This window comes from Terrapene carolina, unplaced genomic scaffold (genome assembly GCF_002925995.2).
Source record: "Terrapene carolina triunguis isolate 2854851 unplaced genomic scaffold, T_m_triunguis-2.0 Scaffold247, whole genome shotgun sequence".
Taxonomy (NCBI): Eukaryota; Metazoa; Chordata; order Testudines; family Emydidae; genus Terrapene; species Terrapene triunguis.
The window spans coordinates 2,331,551-2,355,436 of NW_020664598.1; the positions used below are offsets into that span (position 1 = coordinate 2,331,551).

Genomic DNA, 23,886 nt, shown 5'->3' on the forward strand with positions numbered 1-23,886 from the left:
CTATGAGGGAAGATTGAAAAAATTGGGCTTGTTTAGTCTGGAGAAGAGAAGACTGAGAGGGGACATGATAACAGTTTTCCAGTACATAAAAGGTTGTTACAAGGAGGAGGGAGAAATATTGTTCTCGTTAACCTCTGAGGATAGGACAAGAAGCAATGGGCTTAAATTACAGCGCGGGAGGTTTAGGTTGAACATTAGGAAATACTTCCTAACTGTCAGGGTAGTTAAGCACTGGAATAAATTGCCCAGGAAGATTGTGAAATCTCTGTCATTGGAGATTTTTAAGAGCAGGTTAGACAAACGCCTGTCAGGGATGGTCTAGATAATACTTAGTCTTGCCATGAGTGCAGGGAACTGGACTAGAAGACCTCTCGAGATCCTTTCCAGTCCTATGATTCTATGATATACAAGAGACCTTGAGTTACAAGGAAGGACAGTCCCAGTCACTTGTTCCATGTGCTGACCAATCTATTAACACATTGACCCTGGCCTGAACGTACCAAAAGGGTCTGGCCTGGAGCACCTTCAACTCATGCCAACCATTGAAGCAGAGAACAAGCATACAGGGAAGAAGGACAGTGATGGTGAGGTCTGAGCCCAGGCTGAATAGCTTCACCAGCCACAACTTTGCATTTATTTTGCTCCTCTTCCCTATATGCTCCAGAGAAAAGAATGATGTTTAGAACCTGAGAACAGCAAAAGAACCCGGCCAAACTGACTATGTCAGGTGACAAGAAGTAGTCATGAACAAGAGACCTTTGATAGCCACATTTTAGATTTCTTTTTTTTTTAAATGAGCTGGATTCCTTACATACAAAAGCCACACAGAATGGACACAAAAGGTACATGAAATAAACATGAAAGTGACATGTGATGGGCACAAGGGAACACAAACTAAGCACATAAGGGATAGAAAAGTCATATGCAATGGGAACAAAGAACATTGGCAAAAGGTACACAGCAAGGACATGCGAGCCCACACGGAATGATTATAGAACCATTACAGGAAGGAGAGGAAACTTGATCCTGTTGCTAAGGCACTGGCCTGAGTCTCAAGAGATCTGGTTTCAATAATTCCCTTCTCTAATGTGGACTTTCTTTGAGCAAGTCACTTAATCTCTCTGCGCTACTTCCTTTCTCCCACCTTTCACCTGTCTTATCTACTTAGGCTATGTCTACACTATGAACTAGGGCTGTGATTCCCAGCTCTGGAAGTATAAATAGCAGTGTAGCTGTGGGAGCAAGGGCAGTGGCAGTATGGTTTGCCATGTGGCGTACAAACCCATCTGAATCCTGGCTAAGCCATGCCACCACTGTGCGTGCGATGGCGGCTACCTTACTATTGATACTCATCGAGCTAGCACGAGTATGTGTGCACGAGCTGGGAATCACACCCCTTGCTCGTATTGCAGAGTAGCCTTAGCTTGTAAACTCTTTGGGGTGGGGACTGTCTCTTGCTAGGTGCATGTACAGAATACACAGCAGAGGTACAGACATGAAATAGCAGCAAAGAGTCCTGTGGCACCTTATAGACTAACAGACGTATTGGAGCATGAGCTTTCGTGGGTGAATACCCACTTCTTTGGATGCATGTAGTGGAAATTTTCCACTACATGCATCCGAAGAAGTGGGTATTCACTCACGAAAGCTCATGCTCCTATACGTCTGTTAGTCTATAAGGTGCCACAGGACTCTGCTGCTTTTACAGATCCAGATTAACACGGCTACCCCTTTGATACTAGACATGAAATAAGCACAGAAGGGACAAATGACATTTTTATTATACAGCCTATAAGAGTCTACTGGATGCTTCACGACAGAAAAAAGCAGCCCTGGCCCATATCCCAAAGGGCTTGCAATCGTGATGCAAAGGAGAGGGGACAGAAGGGGTTGGAGGAGGAGGAGGAAGAGAGTTACAGCAACAGGATTACGTTACTCAGTGAAGGCTGCACAGCAAGGTGGGATTTTTTCCCCCAGTATCTAAAATATCGTGGGTGACTCTCCTCACGGCAGAAATGAGTCTCAGGAATGGAATGAGAATGTGCTGCCCTTGCAGACCAGGTTGCAGAGGCAAAAGGGTATCGAGGTTGACAACATTAGCAAGAGGGCAAAGGCAAGGGAATGCTGATCTAGTTCTCTCTCCCATGAGGAGGTGGCCAGCATGGAATTGTCTCTTTCAGTCTGCATGATCAGCTGTGTGTCCAGCCTTAGATGCCAACTGTCGTATTTCATTCCAGGGGCGATGACTCCATGGAGTCACGTGTCTCCCCTTCCCAAATAGGACGTAGGGGGCATTTTAGCTACTCACCAGTCTTATTTTAGATTTCCCCTTTCCCTCACTTCAAGGCAAAGGAACCTGGTGGATGTCAGTACAATAGCTGAGGAAATGGAAGATGCTGTGTCTCAAATTTCCCACCTACGATATGGAAGAGGGGCCAGGATAGTCACTCCTGAAAATGCCTACACCCACATGGTAAGCAGGGATGGGGGGGAAGGCCAATTACCCTTGGAAACTCCCACCTCCAGCTTAGAAATCTGTGGCCATGGAGTGAGGTGAGAGAAACGTTCCAACACCCAATTCCATGGCTAATCCTTTCATTGGCTCATATTATCATAGTGTCCTGTACCCCCATCCTATGTCCCCTCTCACCTGATATACCTTGCCCAGCCTCACCCATTCAAGGATATTTAAAATCCTCTACCATGGCACCTCAGATAGGCATATTCCTCCATACAGTTCATTCCTAGGAGTCAGAGACAATCAGCCTGGACAAACCCCCCACACCCTCTTCCAATAGCTGCCCCGATTAGTGGAAGAAAGAGGCAGAAATAGCTGAACCAACCAGCTTCAAAGCACCTAAGAAGCCAATTGCTGTCTGGTTAGTGTGGCTCATTCATGCTAACAGCAATAATGGCGGAGCAAGAGCAAGGAAGGCAAGAAAGCAAATAAGAAGCTAAATTGCTTAAGTGAACAGTGTATCATGAAAGACACCTGCTATGAGGCCTCATTAGTAAAGTATGTACCCTGGCTTATCCACAAGGAGAAAGCGGCAGACCGTCCTGAAAGCAGCATGGTGCCATTGATGTGAGGAGCTGAGTCCAGGATCCATCCCCATACCCCCACTGGGGCAGGTCCTCCTCACATCTCGATCCCCCTGTTGGGGCAGCCCCCCGGTGCTTATGTTCCAAGCAGTGTTGGCATTGGCTATGGCTAACTGAACTGAGCCCAAACCCGACCAAGCTCGAGAGCGTCAAGTTGTTTGCAGACCTGACCCAAGCCGAATCCAACACTTGTAGCTAGGTCCCACTGAGTACGTGTCGGGTTGCAAGGCTCTACTTCAGGCTCTCGACAGCACTGAGGACACTATCAGCACTCAGTACATATTGATTAGCAATATCTCATGCTATGTATCCAGACAAACACTCAACCATGAGGTTTGAAGGCTCTTGCACACATTCTGCAATCATAACTTTTGTGGCAAGGCTTGAAAACGGGCCCTAAAGGGTCAAGCAAAACGACTGAGGAAACCATTGAATAACACCTTCCATTCCTCCCACTGAGAAAACCATCAAATGACATCAGATGAGACTTGGCCAATCATGACAGTTTGCTTTAGATTTCTTTGCATACCATAATCTGATTGGCTTAGCAGTTTTATTTATTTCTTTTAAAATCAGATTTCATGCCTCTGCAATTATAACCCTTCACTAGTGTAGGAATGTGTTGTTCCCGAATCGTCTGCCCATGAGAACGGCAAACTGTTCCCTTGGCAACGAGGCAGGAGTAACCTTGTCCCAGTGTCTGTATTTGGAAAACTTATTGGCAACCTAACATCACCCTTGCAGCTGGTGTTCACGTGCACAAGAGATGGGTTTGCTATTTTATGTAATTGTACACGGCATGTTTTCTTCATGCATAAAAATGTAACCACTAAAAAAAGTTGTAAACAAAGTAAGAAGAAAAATAAAAACCCCAAAAAAAGTTTTCCTAGGAGGCTTTTTGCTTGAGGCTTTTAAAGCTCTCTAGCTACCAAAAACCTGGTGTTCTATTTCCTTTCCTGTGTCGTCGCCACACACTAGCAGCAGAGCTGGGAGATACAATATAATTTTTGCCCTCCTTGTTTTGCTGGCAATGGGAATTTTTACTCCATTTCTTATTAAAAACAAAATATAAACCAAACCAAACCCCATGCTGTACAGGATAACTTAATTGAGTAAGTAATTTTTGATTTAATCAGGTTTTTTTTTATTTCTCTCCAAGCAAAGGCTTGCTGAAAGCTGCCTGAGTCTATGATACCTTTCCCTAGCTGAATGGGATGTGATTATGTCACACCCCTGTATGTTCACATTTCCCTCCAAACCTAGTAATAAGAGAAAATGTCGGAATGTCTTAACAGTTGGAGGGACACTTTGTGACTAATATATAAGACATAATCAGGTTTTCTCTCTGTGATGAGAAAGCAAGGGGAGACTGAACAGCTCAGGGAACTGAAGAAAGAATGTGGGGCCTAGGTTTTTAAAAGCAGGAACCTAAAAATAGGCTCATAAATCCATATTTAGGCACTTCAATAAGTGACTTGATTTCCACAAGTGCTGAGTGTTACAGCCTGGCCCGTGCCCCCCTGTATAGTCATCAGTCTGTTGTGGGTGGACCCTGATGCTGGGTCCCTTGTACTTCCAAGCCAACTAGGTCTGGGTAAAGCCTAGCAACTATTTCTTAGCTCTGGGATTCTAGAGAATACTCCCAGACTCAGACCTTTGTCCAGTGCCCTGCCTTGGGAGGTGGGACACCACCATCCAGCTGTCCTAGCGCCTGAAACCAGTGTCTGAGACCTCCAGAGTCCCCAAGCTACCGAGGGATGCTCCTCCTGAACTCCACATAGATTGTGGGCCACTCTGGGCTTCTAGGCTTCACAGGCTTAGCAAAGAACACAGTCACTTTGACTCTTAAAACATTCAGCAGTTACAGATTCTTGAAAATAACAAAAATCCCTTGTCCTAGTCAGAGCTCACTTCTCCTTGTGAGTCTGAGGTTCGTTAGAGTTTCAGGATGCATACCGTCCCTCCTGCCCTCATCCTCCTGCAACTCCTTCTTATATGTGGCCATGGCTGCCCCACAACACAGAGCAGGACCCCGCTCTCAAACAGGACCCTTGTCTCTGTACCACAAGTTCATGCTGAGGCCAGCTCTACACTAGGGGCTTGTCAACACTACAAGTGCTTTGCTGGCATAGCTATATTGGTATTGCCATGTGGGCAAAGCCACCTAGTAGAGATGCAGGTTATACCAAACAAAGGAGTTCTTCTACCAGTATAGTTAAACCAACTCCATAAGCTATACAGGCAACAGGATTCCTGCAGCTACACTAGGGCTTTTAGCAGCATATCATTGTCCCCTTGGAGGTGTGATTTTTTTCCACACTCCTAGCCACTATAACTATACCAGCGAAACTTTGCAAGCATAGCTTTTTCCAGCCCCCTGAGTGAAACAAGCTATACCAGTAAAATTGCGTCTACATCAGGGGCTTTTGCCAGCACGGGTATGTCAGTCAGGGAACTCATCTCTTCACACCTCTGATTGACATAGCTATGAACATTTGCTGGCATAGCTTAGACCTGGCTTGAGACGCTCCCGACTCACCGGTCAGGTTTGCTTGCCCCTTTTAGGTTCCTGTATAGAGACTCTTGTTCCATGGGGGTGAGCCAGTAGCTGAGAGTCATTCAGTGTTGATAACAAGAGATGGCTCTCGGTGACAGTCCTTCAGCGAGGTGTTTAACACCTTCCCCGAGAAGGACAGCTGGCTGAAATGAAGTGCAACAGGCTGCCCTTGGGCAAGCCCAGACTTATGCAGTCATCGTGCCCATATAGAATGTGTGGAAACAGAGTTCAAACACTGATACTGTCATGTCCCACTAAGTAACTAGCAGCACCCATTCAGAGTGAGTTGTGTGTTCAGTCTGTTGTTTATTCTCCATGAGGGTCACCTGGCTGGGCTTCTGGGCCCCTGAATGGGCCAGGAGAGACAGTCTATTTGTTTATGTCTCTCTAAGGACTGTGTGCTGGGAACTTTGGGGATGTACTCAACCCCAGAGTTTGAAGTTCGAGCGGTTAATCCCTCCCTGTTAGCGAGAGATGAAGCTAGAAGTGTAGAAGTCATTTGCCAGGTGAACGGGAGTGGCAAACAGGCAGGGCTGGCTCTAGGCACCAGCGTTCCAAGCATGTGCTTGGGGCGGCCCTTTCCAAGAGGCGGCATTCCGGCACTTTGGGGGCGGCACTTTTCAGGGGGCGACCTTTTTTTTGGCTCGGGCCGGGGCCCCCCGGCCTTTTTTTTTTGCTTGGGGTGGCAAAAAACCTGGAGCCAGCCCTGCAAACAGGGGAGCTGAGAGAGGGAGTGTGAAAGGCTCTCTTTCTAGCTACAGTTCTATGTTCAATACCCTGATGCCAGCAATGGATGTTTTCTTTCCTCCTTGAAACCAGAAGGGACTTCTTCTGCATGAAGTGGAAGTTGGTGGCTGTGCTGGAAAAATAGATTTGTGATTTGGAAGGACAAGTACTGACTCTACAGAGCATCAGAAAGACTGAGGAGTACTTAGCAAACCAGATTCAAGTCATATCACATGCACCTCTCTCCTCTCAGAATCAAGAAAGAAAGAAACTGGTGACCACGGAACCAGAGAGGAGGCTTGGCAGTTTGTAACCACCAGAGACAAGAGGACCAGGCAACATTCTGTGTGGCTGGAGGCATATGAGAATGGGCTGGCTGTGACCACCAGAGAGAAGAGGACCAGGAAGAATACCCACAGAGTTAGAAGTACTACTCAGCCCAACCCACAAGACTATCAAGAGTGCCCATGAAAAGATCTCCAACCATTCAAAGAAGGCAGACTGTGTTTGTCAGGGATTCTATGCTAAAAGAAGGGAAAGAACATTCGGCAAGGGACAGGCAGACAATAGGGTGGTGTGCTGTCAGCCTGGAGACAAGCCAAGAGATGTGACTGCGAGAGTGGAAGGGCTTCTGAAGGCAGCAGGCAAGGCTCCACTGGTGATGCTGTATATGAGCACTAATGACACTGCTTCACATGACACTTACACCATAGATTATAGATAAGGCTCCATTTATGTCACGGAGGTCATGGAAGTCACGGAATCCGTGACTTCTGTGACTCTCCACTTCAGCCTCAGGGGCTGCGGGACTCTGGAGCTGGCAGCCAGCAGGGCCCTGGCAGGGTTCCAACGACAGGCGACAGCAGCGACAGGGAGCCTCCTGCAAGGTTCCAGTGACAGGCGACAGACTCCTGAGGGGGCCCTCCTCAGGGTTCCAGCGACAGGCAACAGCCTCAAGTGAGGGGGTGGGGGCACCTCAGGCGAGCGGCTTGGGGTGTCCCGTTTTCAATTTGGGAAATATGGTCACCCTGCAACTCCCAGCCACTGTTGGCAGAGGGGGGGCCCCCCTGCAGCTTCCAGCTGCCACGGGCAGAGAGGGAACCCCACAGCTCTCAGCTACCACGTTGGCGAGAGAAACCATGGAGCTGCAGTAGCAAAACAGACAGGTCACCACTTCCATGAATTTTTGTTTATTGTTCGTGACCTGCCCGTGAATTTTACTAAAAATAATCATGACAAAATCTTAGCCTTAATTATAGACGACTTCAGAGAACTTGGGCAGGTGTTGAAGGAGGAGAGGAATGTCTATGTGATCTTTCTAAGGCCTGGTCTACACTAGGAGGTTATGTCGAATTTAGCAACGTTAAATCGAATTAACCCTGCACCCGTCCACACAACGAAGCTATTTAGTTCGACATAGAGGTCTCTTTAAATCGATTTCTGTACTCCTCCCCGACGAGGGGAGTAGCGCTAAATTCGACATGGCCAAGTCGAATTTGGGTAGGTGTGGATGGAATTCGACGCTAATAGCTCTGGGAGCTATCCCACAGTGCACCACTCTGTTGACGCTCTGGACAGCAGTCCGAGCTTGGATGCTCTGACCAGCCACACAGGAAAAGCCCCGGGAAAATTTGAATTCCTTTTCCTGTCTGGCCAGTTTGAATCTCACTTCCTGTTTGGACATCGTGGCAAGCTCAGCAGCACTGGCAACGATGCAGAGCTCTCCAGCAGAGATGGCCGTGCAATCGCAGAATAGAAAGAGGGCCCCAGCATGGACTGATCGGGAAGTCTTGGATCTGATCACTGTGTGGGGCGATGAGTCCGTGCTTTCGGAGCTGCGATCGAAAAAACGGAATGCGAAGATCTACGAGAAGATCTCAAAAGCCATGACGGAGAGAGGATACAGCCGGGATGCAACGCAGTGCCGCGTGAAAATCAAGGACCTGAGACAAGGCTACCAGAAGACCAAAGTGGCAAACGGACGCTCCGGATCCCAGCCCCAGACATGCCGTTTCTACGAGGCACTGCATTCCATCCTAGGTGCGGCCGCCACCACTACCCCACCACTGTCCGTGGACTCTGACGATGGGGTATTGTCGACGGCCGCTTCCTCGGAGATGTTCGCGGACGGGGAAGATGAGGAAGAAGATGAGGAGGACGAGGCAGTCGACAGCGCTTTCAACGCTGATTTCCCCGACAGCCAGGATCTCTTCATCACCCTCACGGAGATCCCCTACCAACTCTCCCAAGGCGTTAACCGTGACCCTGAATCAGGGGAAGGATCAGTCGGTAAGTGTTTTAAACATGTAAACATTTATTTTGAACAGAACAGGAATGGAATATTAACAATGGGTTTTTCATGATTACTTTACCCTAGGTGCTTAACTTTTTAGTCCTTGCCAGTGCAACTACTGCAAAAGTATCTCAAAATGTCCGTTTTTTCATGATTAGTTTGCCCTAGGCGCTCTACTTTTTAGTCCTTGCCAGTGTAGCTACTGGAAAATTATGTCAATATGTCCGGGGATGGAGCTGAAATCCTCCTGGGACATCTCCACGAAGCTCTCCTGGAGGTAATTTGAAAGCCTTTGCATCAGGTTCCTGGGGAGAGCGGCCTTATTGCGTCCTCCATGGTAGGAAACTTTTCCGCGCCAGGCTAGCAGCAAGTACTCTGGGATCAGTGCCTCGCACAGCATGGTCGCATACGGCCCTGGTTTTTGTTGGCATTCACGCAGCATGCGGTCTTTCTCAGTGTCCGAAATCCTCATCAGAGTGATATCACTCATGGTGACCTGCTTTAAATTAGGGGAATGTTGGTATTGGGACTGATTGCCTGTTCCTTTACATAACTGTAACCGGCGGTTTACAGCCATGCGGTGGAGGCGGGAGAGGGGCAGAGTTCATGCTGGCCGGATTGCCGGCAGCAGGAACTGGCCAACGCTAGGGGCATTGCTTTCAACGTGAAAGGAGGGCACTGCTATAAATTAAGCTTTCAGCAGCCAAAAGTCTACGGCTTACCATGTCCGCCTGCTACCCGAATTCCGCTGTCCTGCCTCACTTGTGTGATCTGTACTCCAAGACCCCAGGCACTGAATGGGAAGGCCGAAAATTCGACCTTGTCCTGAGTGCGCATGTGATAGGTGCTGTGCATGGTCTTGTTCACAGAGAAAGACTATGTTCATTGTTCACAAAAATGTATCTTTGTGAGGAATTCACTCCCTTTTTCCCATCCCACAGCTGTGAGTGTCTCCCGACCTACCCCGGCATCCCCCTCCCAGAGGCTGGCGCAGATTAGGCGCCGAAAGAGAAGGACACGGGACGAGATGTTCTCCGAACTTATGGGCTGCTCCCGAGCCGAGGCAGCACTGCAGACCCTGTGGAGGGAGAACATGTCGCAATACCAGCGATCACACAGTGAACGGGAGGACAGGTGGCGGCAGGAAGACCAGCAGGCTACTCAAACGCTGCTTGGACTAATGAGGGAGCAAACGGACATGCTCCGGCGCCTTGTAGATGTTCTCCAGGACCGGAGGCAGGAGGACAGAGCCCCGCTGCAGTCTCTCTCTAACCGCCCTCCCCCGCCACAAAGTCCCATCCCCCCCTCACCCAAAGTCCCAAGAAGGAGGGGCGGCAGGGGCCGTGAAAACAGTCACTCCACCCCTGCAGACTGCTCAAGTACCAGACGGCTCTCATTCCCAAAGTTTTGATAAGTCCTTTCCTCCACTCCAAAAGCACCTCACCCAAGCCCCCATCCCAGTGTCATCCCCTACCTGTGTAGTTGTTAATAAAAAATACGTTTCTTTTAATTACTGTTTCCGTCAGGTTCTTTTAGAGGAGAGTGTGTTTGTGGGGGGGAAAGGGGGTTGGTAATTGGAGAGGACAGTCACCTTTACCAGGGTACAGACACGGGGGCAGGTTCAGCAGCAGGTCACACACACATTGCAGTCACTAGGCACCCTGGTCAGTCTGGGAGGTGGTTTTCATGTTCTGTGGGTGGGGGCTATGTGAGTTTGTGGCGGGGGAGGGCGGTTACAGATCTTATGCAGAGGTCCTTAGCCTGGATGACAGAGCCACGCAGCAGGGGATCTGTAACCGTCCTACCCCGCCACAAAGTCACATAGCCCCCAAAAGGAGGGGTGGCAGGCTCCGTTGAAACAACCAGTCCACCACTGTGGACCGCTCTAGGAGCAGGAGCCTGTCATTCCTCGAGTTTAGAAGCGTCCTTTCCATCACTACACCTGCTCCCCACCACAGTTTGCGTCCCAGTTTCAACCCTTTACCACGAAACCCTTAATAAAGAAAACGGTGTTAATGAACAAAGTTCCATTTATTTTATTTTTAAAGGTGTGTTGGAAGGGGGGAAATGGGGTGAAGGGGGTATGTAACTGGAGAGGATAGTCAACATTAACTGGGTAAAGAAACGGGGGCAGGTTCAGCTTCTCTTTAAACAAACTTAATAGTCACAGGTTACCCTGCTCACTGTGGAACCTAGCTTTCAAAGCCTCCCGGATGCACAGCGCGTCCCGCTGGGCTCTTCTAATCGCATGGATGTCTGGCTGGGCTTAATCAGCAGCCAGGCGATGTGCCTCAACCTCCCACCCCGCCATAAACGTCTCCCCCTCGCTCTCACAGAGATTGTGGAGCACACAGAAAGCTGCAATAACAATGGGGATATTGGTTTCGCTGAGATCATAGCGAGTCAGTAAGCTTCTCCATCTCCCCTTGAGACGGCCAAAAGCACACTCCACCACCATTCTGCACTTGCTCAGCCGGTAGTTGAAGAGTTCTTTTTCACTGTCCAGGGCGCCTGTATAGGGCTTCATGAGCCAGGGCATTAGCGGGTAGGCTGGGTCCCCGAGGATCACTATAGGCATCTCCACATCCCCAACAGTTATTTTGTGGTCTGGGAAGTAAATACCTTCCTGCAGCCGTCTAAACAGACCAGAGTTCCTGAAAACATGAGCGTCATGAACCTTGCCCGGCCATCCGACGTTGATGTTGGTAAAACGTCCCCTATGGTCCACCAGTGCTTGCAGGACCATTGAAAAGTAGCCCTTTCTGTTAATGTACTGGCTGGCCATCTATAGCCCCACCGCAGTTTGGGAATCCCATCGCGGCGAAGCCATCTATGATGACCTGCACGTTTCCCAGGGTCACTACCTTTGAGAGCAGTAGCTCAACGATTGTGTTGGCTACTTGCATCACAGCAACCCCCACGGTAGATTTGCCCACGCCAAAGTGGTTCACGACTGACCGGTAGCTGTCTGGCGTTGCAAGCTTCCAGGGGGCTATGGCCACTCGCTTCTGGACAGCCAGGGCTGCTCGCATACGGGTGTCCTTGCGCTTCAGGGCAGGGCACAGCAACTCACAAAGTTCCAGGAAAGTTCCCTTATGCATCCGAAAGTTTCGCAGCCACTGTGATTCATCCCAGACCTGCAGCACTATGCGGTCCCACCAGTCCGTGCTTGTTTCCCGGGCCCAGAATCACCATTCCACAGCATCAACATGACCCATTGCCACCATGATATCCACGGCGCGGGGTCCCGTGCTTTGCGAGAGGTCTGTGCCACTCTCAGACTTAATGTCCTCACCGCGCTGCCGTAGCCTCCTCGCCCGATTTCTCAGCATCTGCCTCTGAAAAAGGTGGATGATAAGGTGCGAGGTGTTGACAACGGCCATAACTGCAGCGATGGTCGCAGTGGGCTCCATGCTCGCAGTGCTGTGGCATCCGCGCTGTCACTCACCAGAAAAGTGCGCGAACTGATTGCCCGCCGGCGCTTTCAGGGAGGGAGGGCGGGAGTGACGGTTGAATGACGGCAGTTACCCAAAACCACCCTCAACACATTTTTTTCCCCAGCAGGCATTGGGGGCTTGACCCATAATTCCAATGGGCAGCGGGGACTGCGGGAACTGTGGGATACCTGCCCACAGTGCACCGCTTCCAATGTCGACGCTTGCCCCGTTAGTGTGGACTCACAAAGTCGAATTACTGTTCTTAGTGTGGATACACACGTTCGACTTTGTAATATCGGTTCCACTAATTCGATTGAAGTAAAATCGAACTACTCTCGTAGTGTAGACATACCCTAAGAGATCCTTCCCATCCCGCACACAAAGGAATTCAGAAGATTCTGGGAAGTGAACTGGTGCCTAGGTAAGTTGCATAAGGTAAAGTGTCTGGTTTTATGGAATATTGGCCACCTTCTGTGAGTAGAGGGGGCTGTACAATTTAGATGACCTCAGCTTGAAGAAAGGGAACCAATCTTCTATGGTACAGATTGGCTTGACTTGTCAGGGGGGCACTAGCAATGAAAGGGGAGAGCGAAAAGGGGAATAAATGAGCTCTGATTTCCCACAAAATCAAGATGTTGGTAACAAAATAATCAAGGACCAAAGGATGAGAAGAAAAAATTTAATTGCCTAGGCAGACAGTACCAGGAACCTGGGTAATAAACAAGAGGAACTGGAATTGCTCATTTGTGAGAATATATTTCACCTAGTTAGCATTACTGAAACCTGGTGGAAAGTTTTGCACATTCGGAATGTTAAAATCAATGGTTATAAGCTATTTAGGAAGGATTGAGTGGGCAAAGGGAAGTAGGAGTGGCATTCTATGTAAAAAATGGCATTACCTGTTTCCAAGTCACTGACAACTCAGCAGCAAATTATCTTGAACGCTTATGGATCAATGTTCTAACAGATAAGTCGCAAGACTGGGTACTAGTTGGTGTCTGCTACAGACCACCAGATCACACTAGAGAACATGATGATTGGCTCGCTAAGCACCTACCTCTAATGTGTAGGGGGAAAAAACTGCATCATCATGAGAGATTTCAGTTTGAGTGACATATGCTGGAGGTCTCATGCTGCCAGTACTAAAACATCTTTGAAATTTCTAAACATTATAAATGAAAACTTCGTAACTCAGAAAGCATTACATCCAACATGGGGGAATTCTATATTAGATGTAATTTCAACAGATATACAGGAGTTGTTCACAGAACTAAAAATTAGCTTAGGAGAAAGTGATCATGACTTAATCACATTGGTTATGTGCAAACAGAATGAAGTCCAAACCAGTAATATGTATACTTGGTACTTTAAAAGGGCCCTTTCCCCAAAGCTTTCAACAATTATGAGCCAAATCATCTGAGAGAAAGAATTTAAGAATCAGAATTTAAGAATTTAAATCAGAAAAATCTGAATGATACTTGGGAGCTGTTTAAGAACATTTTACTAGATGCCTAAAAAGCCACAATCCCATAATTGAGAAGAATGTCTAGTATCTTGGTTAAAAAAGATAACCTGGATTAGAAGGGAAATGAAAGCAGCAATAACAAAAACAAAGCAAAAAGCAAAAAGCAAAAAATACAAATGGAAAAAAGGGGCAGTTGACAGCAATGAACATAAATAAGAAGCTAGAATATGTAGGAAATTCATTAGGGAAGCAAAAAGACACAAGGAAAACTCTATGGCCAGCAGAGTTAAGACAAGTAGAAGGATTTTTTTTTTTTTTTACATAAATCAAGAACAAAAGGAATCCTAGTAACAGTAGTGGTCCATTAATAGATGGAAGTGGTAGAATTGTGAATAGTAATGCAGAAGAGGAGAAATATTTAATAAATATTTGTTCTATATTTGGATAAAATCCAGATGATGTATTTACATAATAAGATGATGGTGAAATACTTTCCATTCCAACAGTAACTAAGAAGCATTTTAAACAGAAGCTACTGACGACAGACATTTTTAAATCAGCAGGTGCAAATATCTTGCATGAAAGAGTTTTGAAAGAGCTGGCCAAGAAGCTCTCTGGACTGTTAATATTGATTTTTAATATTTCCTGAAAAACTGGGAAAGTTCCAGAGGACTCTAAGAAAGCTAATGTTGGGCCACTATTTAAGCAGGGTAAACAGGGTGACCTCAGTAAGTAAAGGCCTATCAGCCTCACATCAATCCTGTCATGGACCAAGTTATAGGTGGTCAGTTCTAGTGGTGGTCCCGCCTAGTGGTTGGACCCAGGACCCAGTGCCAGGGATCAGGAACAAGAGACAGAGGCAGGGTCAGGGGTCAGAGCCAGAGCAAAAAGTCAAGTCAAGGGTTGTAGCCAGATGTGGGGCATAGAAGCAGGGATCTGGAACAAGGCAAGAAGGCTGGAAGAAGGCAGGGTGGCAGCCAGTCAGGAATTCAAGTTGCTCAGACAACTTCCTGTGCCTCCTTCTGGCTTAAATAGTAAGTCTGAGTGAGTCAGAGAGGCCTGACATCTCCTCCAATCAGGAGCTTTGTGGGTGGTGCCTCTGGTGAGCTAGGGTCCACTGGTATCAGTGAGCTGCTGGGTAGTGGCAGCAATCCAAGGACTACCTGGGCACCTGCTGACCTGGGTTTGAGACCCATGATTCCTCATAGATCTCAGACAAATTAATGGGACAGCTGATATGGGATTCAATTAATAAAGAATTAAAGGAGGGTAATATAATTAATTCCAATCAACATGGGCTTATGGAAAATAGATCTTATCAAACTATCTTGATATTATTGCAGGTTTTGTTGATAAAGACTATAATAGTATTGACGTAACTAGAACACCACAAAATCAACATGGCACAGATTAAATGGATTAAAAATTGGCTAACTGATAGATCTCAAAATGTAACTGTAAATAGGGAATTATCATCAAGCAGGTGTGTTACTAGGGGTCCCACATTAGTTCTTGGTCCTACACTGACTTGGAAAAAAAAATCATTACTGATAAAATTTGCAGGTGACAATGGTAGAGGGAGTGGTAAATAATGAAGAGGTCAGGTCACTGATACAGAGCAATCTGGAGCAAACAATATACATTTCAATGCAGTCAAATGTAAGATCAGACATCTAAGAAAAAAGATGTAGGCCATACTTACAGGATGGGGGACTCTATTCTGGTAAGCAGTGACTCTGAAAAAGACAGGGGGGTCATGGTGGATAATCAGCTGAACATAAGTTCCTAGTGTGACCCTGTGCTAATGTGATCCTTGGATGCATTAACAAGAATATTAAATAAAAGTAGAGAGGTTCTCTGACCTCTGCATTAAGCACTGATGCATCTGCTACTGGAATATTGTGTCCCGTTCTGGTGCTCACACTTCAAGAAGAATCTTGTGTGACGCTATATGGAATATAGGAGACACTTTATGATATTGTTGATACCAATATTATAAAATTGCAATGAATCGTGCCAGATTTGCCGTGTGAGGTATCTGCAAAAATGTCATAATTTGCCAAATATGATGATCTTGTTCATATGTTTGTATCACTTTGTATTATGAGTTATAGATATGTAGGGTATATCTGTATTTCCAAACTTGTGCTGTGTTTCTGGGTGACCCCCCGCCAGAAATAATGGCACCAGCACTAGGCCTGCTTGATGGCCCATCAAGGGACATCAGCTGTACAATGAACCCTCTGAAAGGAGCCAAGACTACACCTTATGACTCAGCAAGGCATGCAGGGGCATGCCTATGGAAAGAACTCTAAGGCCTTTCAATGACGTGTACTATGAGTTTGTTGTGTGTGAAACAAAGGAAGTACCAGACACATGGCAAAAAGACTATAAAGGGCAGCTGCATCATCTCCATTTTGTCATCAATCCTGCTTCTTGTCTTCAGTCCTGCTTCTTACCTCTGGAGTAACTTTTCTACAAACTGAAGCTCTGAACAAAGGACTGAATGATCCATCCAAGCTGTGGATGTGTTCCAGAGGAACTTTCAAGCCAGCAAACTCACCAATACTACTAAGAACCTGATATATGGACTTTGAAGTCTTTGTATGTATATGACTGCTTTACCATTTAACATCTCTCTTCTTGTTCTTTCGTTTTTCTTGATAATAAACCTTTAGTTTTAGACACTAAAGGATTGGCCGGCAGCGTGGTATTTTGGGTAAGATCCAAACCTATATTGACCTGATAATGTGGCTGACCCTTTGGGGTCAGAAGAACATTTTGTATATGTGAGCAGAGTTTTTTAAATAACTGCTCACTGTACTGGATCTATGTATTGACTGGGAACCAGAGAACTGGAATACAATAAAGGGGGCTGTGTGATTTATCTTTTGCTTCTTGATAACCAGTGCGGGGGATCAGCACCACAGTTTGTGACTGGTTGGGGAGTTTAACTTCAATGTTACCCACTAGTCTTGGGAGTATCTGCTCTCCCTTTTGCAGCCTACCCTGACCTTGGCATTTCCAGTGAGGGCTGCCCCAGGCACCCTGAGTCACATCTTGAAAAATTGGAGAGGGTTCAGAGAAGAGCCACAGGAATGATTAAAGAATTGGAAAACATGCCTCATAGTAACAGACTCAAGGAGCTCGAACTATTTAACTTATCAAAGAGAAGCTTAAGGGTGATTTGATCACAGTCTGTAAGTACCTCCATGGTGAACAGAAATTTGATAATAGAGGGTTCTTCAATCTAGAAGACAAAGGTATAGCAAGATCCAATGGCTGGAAGTTGAAGCTAGACAATTTCAGTCCAGAACTGGAGCACAAATTTTTGACAGTGAGAGTAACTAACCATTGGAACTATTTGCCAAGGATAGTAGTGGATTCTCCATCACTGGAAATGTTTAAATCAAGATTGGATGTTTTTCTGAAAAATATGCTCTAGTTCAATGACAGCTATTAGACTTGGATCAGGAATAAGTTCAGGGAAGTCCTAAGGCCTTTGTTACACAAGAGGACAGACTAGATGATCACAACAGTCTCTTCTGGCCTTATGTAATCTATGAACATCAGCCCTTTCCCCTCAACCTACACACACACATATGCGCATGTAAGGACAGGTCACATGAATATCCCAATCTGGGCTTGCAGTGGGCCCCACAAAACAGGTCAGAGATAAAGTTAACATCCCACCAAGGACAGGTGATAATGGCATCTAGGATCAGGACAGGTAGAGTAAACACTCCTCCCTAAATAGGAGGCGATCCCCCCACAGATCCAGGAAGGTAGCATGAGTATATAAAACCTCAGCTAACTGGCAACCCTCAGAGCAGGACATTCAGAGTGAATTCCTCATCCTGAACAGGCAGTGACCCCTCCAACCACAAACACACACACACACACACAGATTAGAACAAGGAAAGTGAATACATCACTATTTACAGGCAGTGAGCTGCCAGATCAGGAAAGCTAGAGTGAATATTCCATCCCAAAAATTGGTGGCCTAGGTCTGGAGACATTGACCTACATTCTCCAGAGTGATTAGTGATGTTGGGTGCCCAAACTTGAGACCCTAAAAGGAGCCTGGTTTTCCATGTCCCATTAAATTGTCTCAAGTTGAGCACCCACAAAATCCAGCATGCAAAATCACTAGACATTTTTGGGAAATGCAGGCCATAAATCACAGCAGATAACATCTAAAGCAAAAGGTGGAGAGGAGGGCATCCCACCAGGATAGTTGGTGACAACTGCAGCCCACATCAGACATCTGGGTACCTGGAGACTACTGTCATCCAGTGACTAGTTGAAGGCTGGAATATCTACAAGCCAGATTGCAGCCTCATCGCTCATGTGCGCACAGGCATATGTGTTCTTTAACCCTGCAACAGCTGTCTTCGTTTTGGGAGCTTGCAGATTTCTTAAGAGGAATAATAAAGAAGGAAAATATTGACTTAGTGAGGGCTGGTTTTGGGGTTTGTTTTTTTTTAATTCTGTTTTGTTTTTTCTAAACCACTCCAAAAACTAGGGAGGGAAGGGGGAGAAAGTTCTGGTGATGTCAGCTTCCATTGCCATGGAAACTGAACATTTTTAGTGACAACGAAGTCTTCTTCCTCGAGGGGCTGCATTGTGTGGGGAGAAAGGGCGAGCAGGGCAGGGGGCGGACAAGGGAATTCAGTTAACTAAAACTATAGCTTCTGGCTTTCTAAAGGTAGTGAAAAGAGAGCGAGAGAAAAAACGACCGAATGAATAAATTACTTGAACTAATGAACAAGTGAACCAAGTTTATGCAACCAAAACACCATTTGGGGTGATTATCAGCAAATGACTGTTCTTTTTGTTTTTGCCACATTTTTGGGGGATAAAGGATACTATTGTCGCAAATAGTCAGAGGGAGGTAATTTAAACCACCCGGGAATGCCCCGTAGGATAGTCTCCCCGGCTGTCTATTGTTCCTCTGCTTTTTCTGGCCACAGGGTGATCTTTTAATCCTGGGCTCTCGGTCTGGTGGACTGGGTGGGTGTTTGTTTTGGGGCAGGTGAGTTGTTCGTTTTTCCCTTGGTTTGAGGAGAGGAGCCTGATGGTGCCTAGTTCTATCATCTCCCCAATACCACACTTTCCTTCTTTGAGCCAAATTTGAGTCCTATTGAAGTCAATGGGAGCTCTGCCATGGAATTGATTTGGAATAGGACATGGCCCGCAGTACAGGGCAGGGGAGAGGAATGACTCGATTCTGATTTAGGATCTAGTTAAATGAGATAGGAGACACCAGAACCAGAAAACAAGCCCCTTCCAGTTCTGAATCTGAAACCATAACCAAACATGTCGGATTTGTACCCAGGAATTGATTTGAAATCTCCCATGAGATCAGAAGGGCATAGGGAGAACGTGACTCTTTCTTTTGGGAAGGCTACTCCCAGCAGCGCTGGACGCTCCCTAGAAGTGGGGGGGCCACCGGCTCCCAGACAGTGGCCACACCCCTTCCCCAAGGCTCCCCCCACCCTCTGCCCTTCCCCTAGGCCCTGCCACCACTCCGCTTCTCCCCCCCGAAGGTCCTGCCCTCACTCGCTCCTCTCTGCCCCCTCTCCCCCATCTCCTGCCCTTAAGGCAAGAAAAAAGGGGGAGGGCATAGCCCTCCCACTTTTAAAAGTGAGGACACCATGGCCAGGGGCACTGGAACAGGAGGGTGGGGGGAGGGAGAGGAGGGCCATGGCCCCATCACATACGAAGGGTTTCCTGCCTTAAGGGCAGGGCCGTGGGGAGGAGGGGCGCAGCGGGGGGCAGGGCCATGGTCCAGACACTGGTGGCCCCACCATTTCTAGGGAGCTTCTGGCATGCCTGCTCCCAGGGCACAAAGGTGGCGGGCTGGTGCACCTCCAAAGGAAGATGACCCGCATCCAGCATTTGCCCCCTGCCTGGCCAGCCTGTTTTATTTTGGGGAGGCTCTTCTACGTGCTGCCCGTGCAGAAGGGGTTCAGATTTGAGGTTCTAGTCTAGCATCTCTGGTGCTGGCGTTGGACATGGAAAGGTGAATGGCATTCCCTAATGGAATATGCCACTTAGCATCAGACGGGGAGAAGCCATCCATTTCCCAGTCTCCTCATTCCAAGTCAAGGAACTGGATTTCTGTGTCCACCTGGAATGGAGTCTTAATCCCGACCTGAATGACAGAGTGGTTCTGAGAGATCTTAACATGATCAGAGAAATACAACCAGCTCCAATACACTCCATTCAAATGCACTTATTGTCCTTTTGCAATTCAGAAATCTGAGCTTTGATATCCCTCCTTTAACATCACTTCTCATGCCACTACACTACCCCCTCCATACGCTCAGCTGTACCTCGCTGTTACAGAGGCTCAGAATCAGTACGCTGGGATGTGTAATGCAACATGATTCAGTTGTTTTAACTTATTTTCCATCGATTACCTCCTGCTCACCACAATGTGGGGCCAGTTTAATTAAAGATCCTAGCTACTGAAACACCAGGCTCAGGAATTGGAAGATGGGAATGCTCTTCCCATCTCACCCACGTTGCTTTCAGTGTTGAAACACAGGATCTTTCATTTTCTTCCATTCTCTTTTAGGTACAGGCCGATTTCCCCACTGGGCACCTACCTTCATCTCTCAGACAACAAATTAAATGAGTTTGAAGGTCTCAGTTTAGTGCATCAGGAAACAATTGTCCTCACACCCAAAGGGAAACATCTTTCAAGCCTTGTTGCAGACAGGTGTATTAAAAACAAATGTAAACGATGTTCCTATTATTCACCCTGGGGAACAGTTGTGTGGGGTAAGCTTGAACGGCTCTGCCAGCTCAACCAGTGATACTGAGTTCTAGATGACAATGAAAGCTGGCTATTCCCTGCAGGGAGGAAAAGGGAGGTGGGGATACCTCTAGAAAGGAGCTATTTGTGTTTTGTTCGCTGTAAAAAAAAAAAAAAAAAACAGACATATTTTCTTCTGTAAACAGCAAAATTTCTGCCATGGGGCAATTTGATTAAAAACAAGCTGCACTCACCAGTGCAAGGAGTGAAATTTCACCACACATTCAAGTGGCAATCCTTGTGGGCTTTTGGCTGTGCATGCGCAGAGGCTTGGGAAGTGGAAATCAGAGCTTCACCATAGCAACTTTGTTGTTAAAAATGCTCAAATGTCAACTTGTCCCTAAGGTGCTGTGGGGTGGACTGATGTGATGCAAAGGCAGAAACCCACAGTTTCTAAAAGGATGCTTTTAATCTTAAAGCTGAGCTAGTGGAAGCAGAGCTGTTGCACTGATTTGGGCCAAGGCAACACCTCATTGGCCCAATTATGTTAAAAAAAGGTTGCTGGGTTTCAGAGCCAGAGCTTCAGCTGATGTAAATCAGCTTAGCTCCCCTGCACTGAGGAAGTTACACCAATTCACAGAAGTGGAAGGTCTGGCCCTCATTGTCTACTTGTTTCTCCACAATCCTGCTGAACTGAGCACATGCGTGATTCCAGGTTCTCAGGGACGATGCCCACAAAGCAACACAGCCACAAACACCTCAGGTGGTTTTGTTCTCATTACAGCAGGGCAAATCAAGAGTAGCAATGTTCACTTCACCGGAATTGTGCTGGCCTTTCACTAAAGTAAATGGGAGCTGAATCTGTTCCTGTGCGTAAAAAAAAACCCAAGAACCTTCTATTCTCTTCCAGCACTTGCCACCAGGGCTTTGGAGCTGTGCTCTGGCTCCACTCCAGCTCCAGCTCCAGGCAAAAACCTGCAGCTCCACTGCTCCGGAGCTGCTCGGCGCTCCAGCTCCAGGCTACGCTCCCCTGCTTGCCACAACGCTGAGATGGGGACCATGTCCCAACTGCATGCAACACTCCAGCACTCCAACACTGTAAAAACACAGAAAACAGTTAACCTACCCAGCCATCACAATGAAGAAATCCAGGCGGTTCCAGGTGTCTCCAAGGTAACACTTCTTGCCAAAGATCCCAAGGGCCACCATCTTCAGCACCATCTCCATTGCAAAGAAGATGAAGATGAAATCATCAAATACCTGAAGGAGCCACAGGGAAAATGGAGGGTAAGTTTAACAAGTGCTCACTGCCCTTTTGGTCTATAGTTCAGAGTGTGTAGATGAATATAAATTTCAGTGTGCACAAAAATGAGTGACTGACAGTGCTGGACAGTGGAGGTGCTGGACAACTTGCCTCTGAACATGGCTGGATGAATAGGAATACATAGAGTATAAGTGAACTATCTGTATTCTTGTGCCAGAGACTACATTCAATCTCTCTCTCTCTGGCAAACTCTTGTGATTTTTTTAAAGCAAGCTAGTACGTTGCTATGGGTATCCTTGTTGAGAGAAATTTGAGGCTCCACTACACCATGTTTGTGGGGCCCCGCCCACTCCCATTTCACTTTATTTAAACAGACTTTACAGATGTTTGGGAGTGGGGCCCCGAGCTCAGGGCCCCAGTACAATTGTCCCCGATTTTCTTCCTCCCCCCCAATCAGCCCTGGTCCTTGCCACCCTTTTCCAGAAAAAGCTAAGTGCAGATGGAAGGGAAACGTCAGACATAACAATTAGAACACTGGCCTGAGCCTCAGCCAATGGTGCACCTTCTCCCATTAAGGGGCAGGAGACTGCTTACCTGCAAGATCTTGCACCGGTCATTGAGGCAGTCCATATCATCACAAGGCTGGTACATCCCCAGGGTAACACAGTTCAGTAGAATCACCATCATGCTGACACACTCGAACCAAGTGCAAAGGAAAATAAAGAGTCAAGGAAAACTCAGCTAGGGTCAACTGACCTAAAACTTGGGATGACAAAATAGACACCTTTAAAGAAAACAAAATTCCAGGTGATATAATAGCCAAGTCATCGATCCCTATATTTTCTGTCTCCATCCTTTACCCTCCTTCTCCCATTCCATTCCAGGAAAAAAACCAAGTTGAAACTCATTTTGGGGACAGATTCAAGTAACTCAAAGCATTGTGGGCTATTTATGCAAATTAACATCCATTGTTAAACACAGACACACACCAACTTCCTGTTTCAGTGGTTTGCTGAATTGTTACAACTTAAGTGTGATAGAAACAGATTTCCCATCATACCCTCCACTCAAAAGCTGCAAAGGTCTTCAGCATATGAGGAGCAGGTTCATCCAACACAATGGAGTGGAACCTAGAAGTAAGAGTCTCTCCTGGGGAGAGTACAACTTAAGGTTTCAAAGCCTAGAAATCATTTTCTCTCCTTGATAAGAACTTAGAAACATGGAACTGACATAATGGAACAGATCAATGGTCTATCTAATCTGTTATTCTGCCTCCAACAGTGATCAATGTTGGATAAAACTTCCATGATGTGCCTAATTGTGCTATACTATCACCACAGGGGAAAATTGTGTTCCTGACCCCAGCTGGTGATCAGTTTATGCCCAGAAGCATGAGGATTGATAGTCCTTGTAATTGTTTTCTTAGCTACATTGGTGTCCCTGCAGATGCTACACTTATTCATAAAAAATGTTGAATCCTTTGTTTAAACTAAGATATCTGCTTCAATAATAGCCAGCAGCAGTGAGTTACGCTGGCTAATTATACTTTACATTAAAAAGTGTTTCCTTCTATTTGTTTTTAATGAATTGTCTTTTAATTTTATCGAGTACTGCTCCATTTCTACATTAGGGGGCAGTGTAAACAGGAGTGCTTGAATGACCTTCTCTATACCCTTCAGAATTATATACCGCTCTCCTTTTATTCTTCTCCTTTCCCAACTAAACAGACTTAGGGCCTGGATTTCACTTGTACTAACCCTCCTTTATAGTGGGTGTCAATCCTTTAAGGGGATGTCTACACAACGAGAAAATCCCACAGCTGGCCTGTGCCAGCTGATTTGGGCTTAAGCTGCGAGGCTTTTTCATCGCTGTGTAGACTTATGGGCTCGGGCTGGAATCTGTGCTCTGGGACCTTCCCACCTCACAGAGTCCTAGAGCCTGGGGAATCCAGGGAAATCAGGGCCTCACTTGCCCATGGTGGTTCTCTGAAGTCCATCTGGGAGTAACAGGTTAATGGACAATTAGCAGTAGAGCAACTGCTTCCTATAAGGCTCGCTGACAGGAAAAAGAAAGTGCTGCTAGAGAGGAGAAGCTTGGCTTGTAACTAAAAGGCAACTGTGAGAGAGGCTGTTCCCAGGGAGGGAACAGATGCCTGAAAGGCAACCTGAAGGAGTGAGTGTTCTCCAGGCTGGAAGGGAGAAGAACAGATGTACCCGGAAGGCAAGGGCTTGAGATGGTTTCCAAAAGAGGAGCGCCTAAAGAAGAAACCAGAGTGTGAT

The 23,886-nt window shown here is 46.7% G+C and overlaps 1 protein-coding gene across 1 annotated transcript in view; it reads right to left on the reverse strand.

Moving 5' to 3' along the window:
- CACNA1I (calcium voltage-gated channel subunit alpha1 I) overlaps window positions 1-23,886 on the reverse strand; it is a 232,379-nt gene that overhangs the window by 101,045 nt on the left and 107,448 nt on the right. Inside the window, exons 2-3 of the mRNA XM_026657487.1 lie at window positions 22,202-22,313; window positions 21,470-21,603 (exon numbers count right to left, since the gene is read on the reverse strand). Coding sequence (XP_026513272.1) covers window positions 21,470-21,603; window positions 22,202-22,313 — 246 coding nt within the window. The remainder of the gene's footprint in view (window positions 1-21,469; window positions 21,604-22,201; window positions 22,314-23,886) is intronic.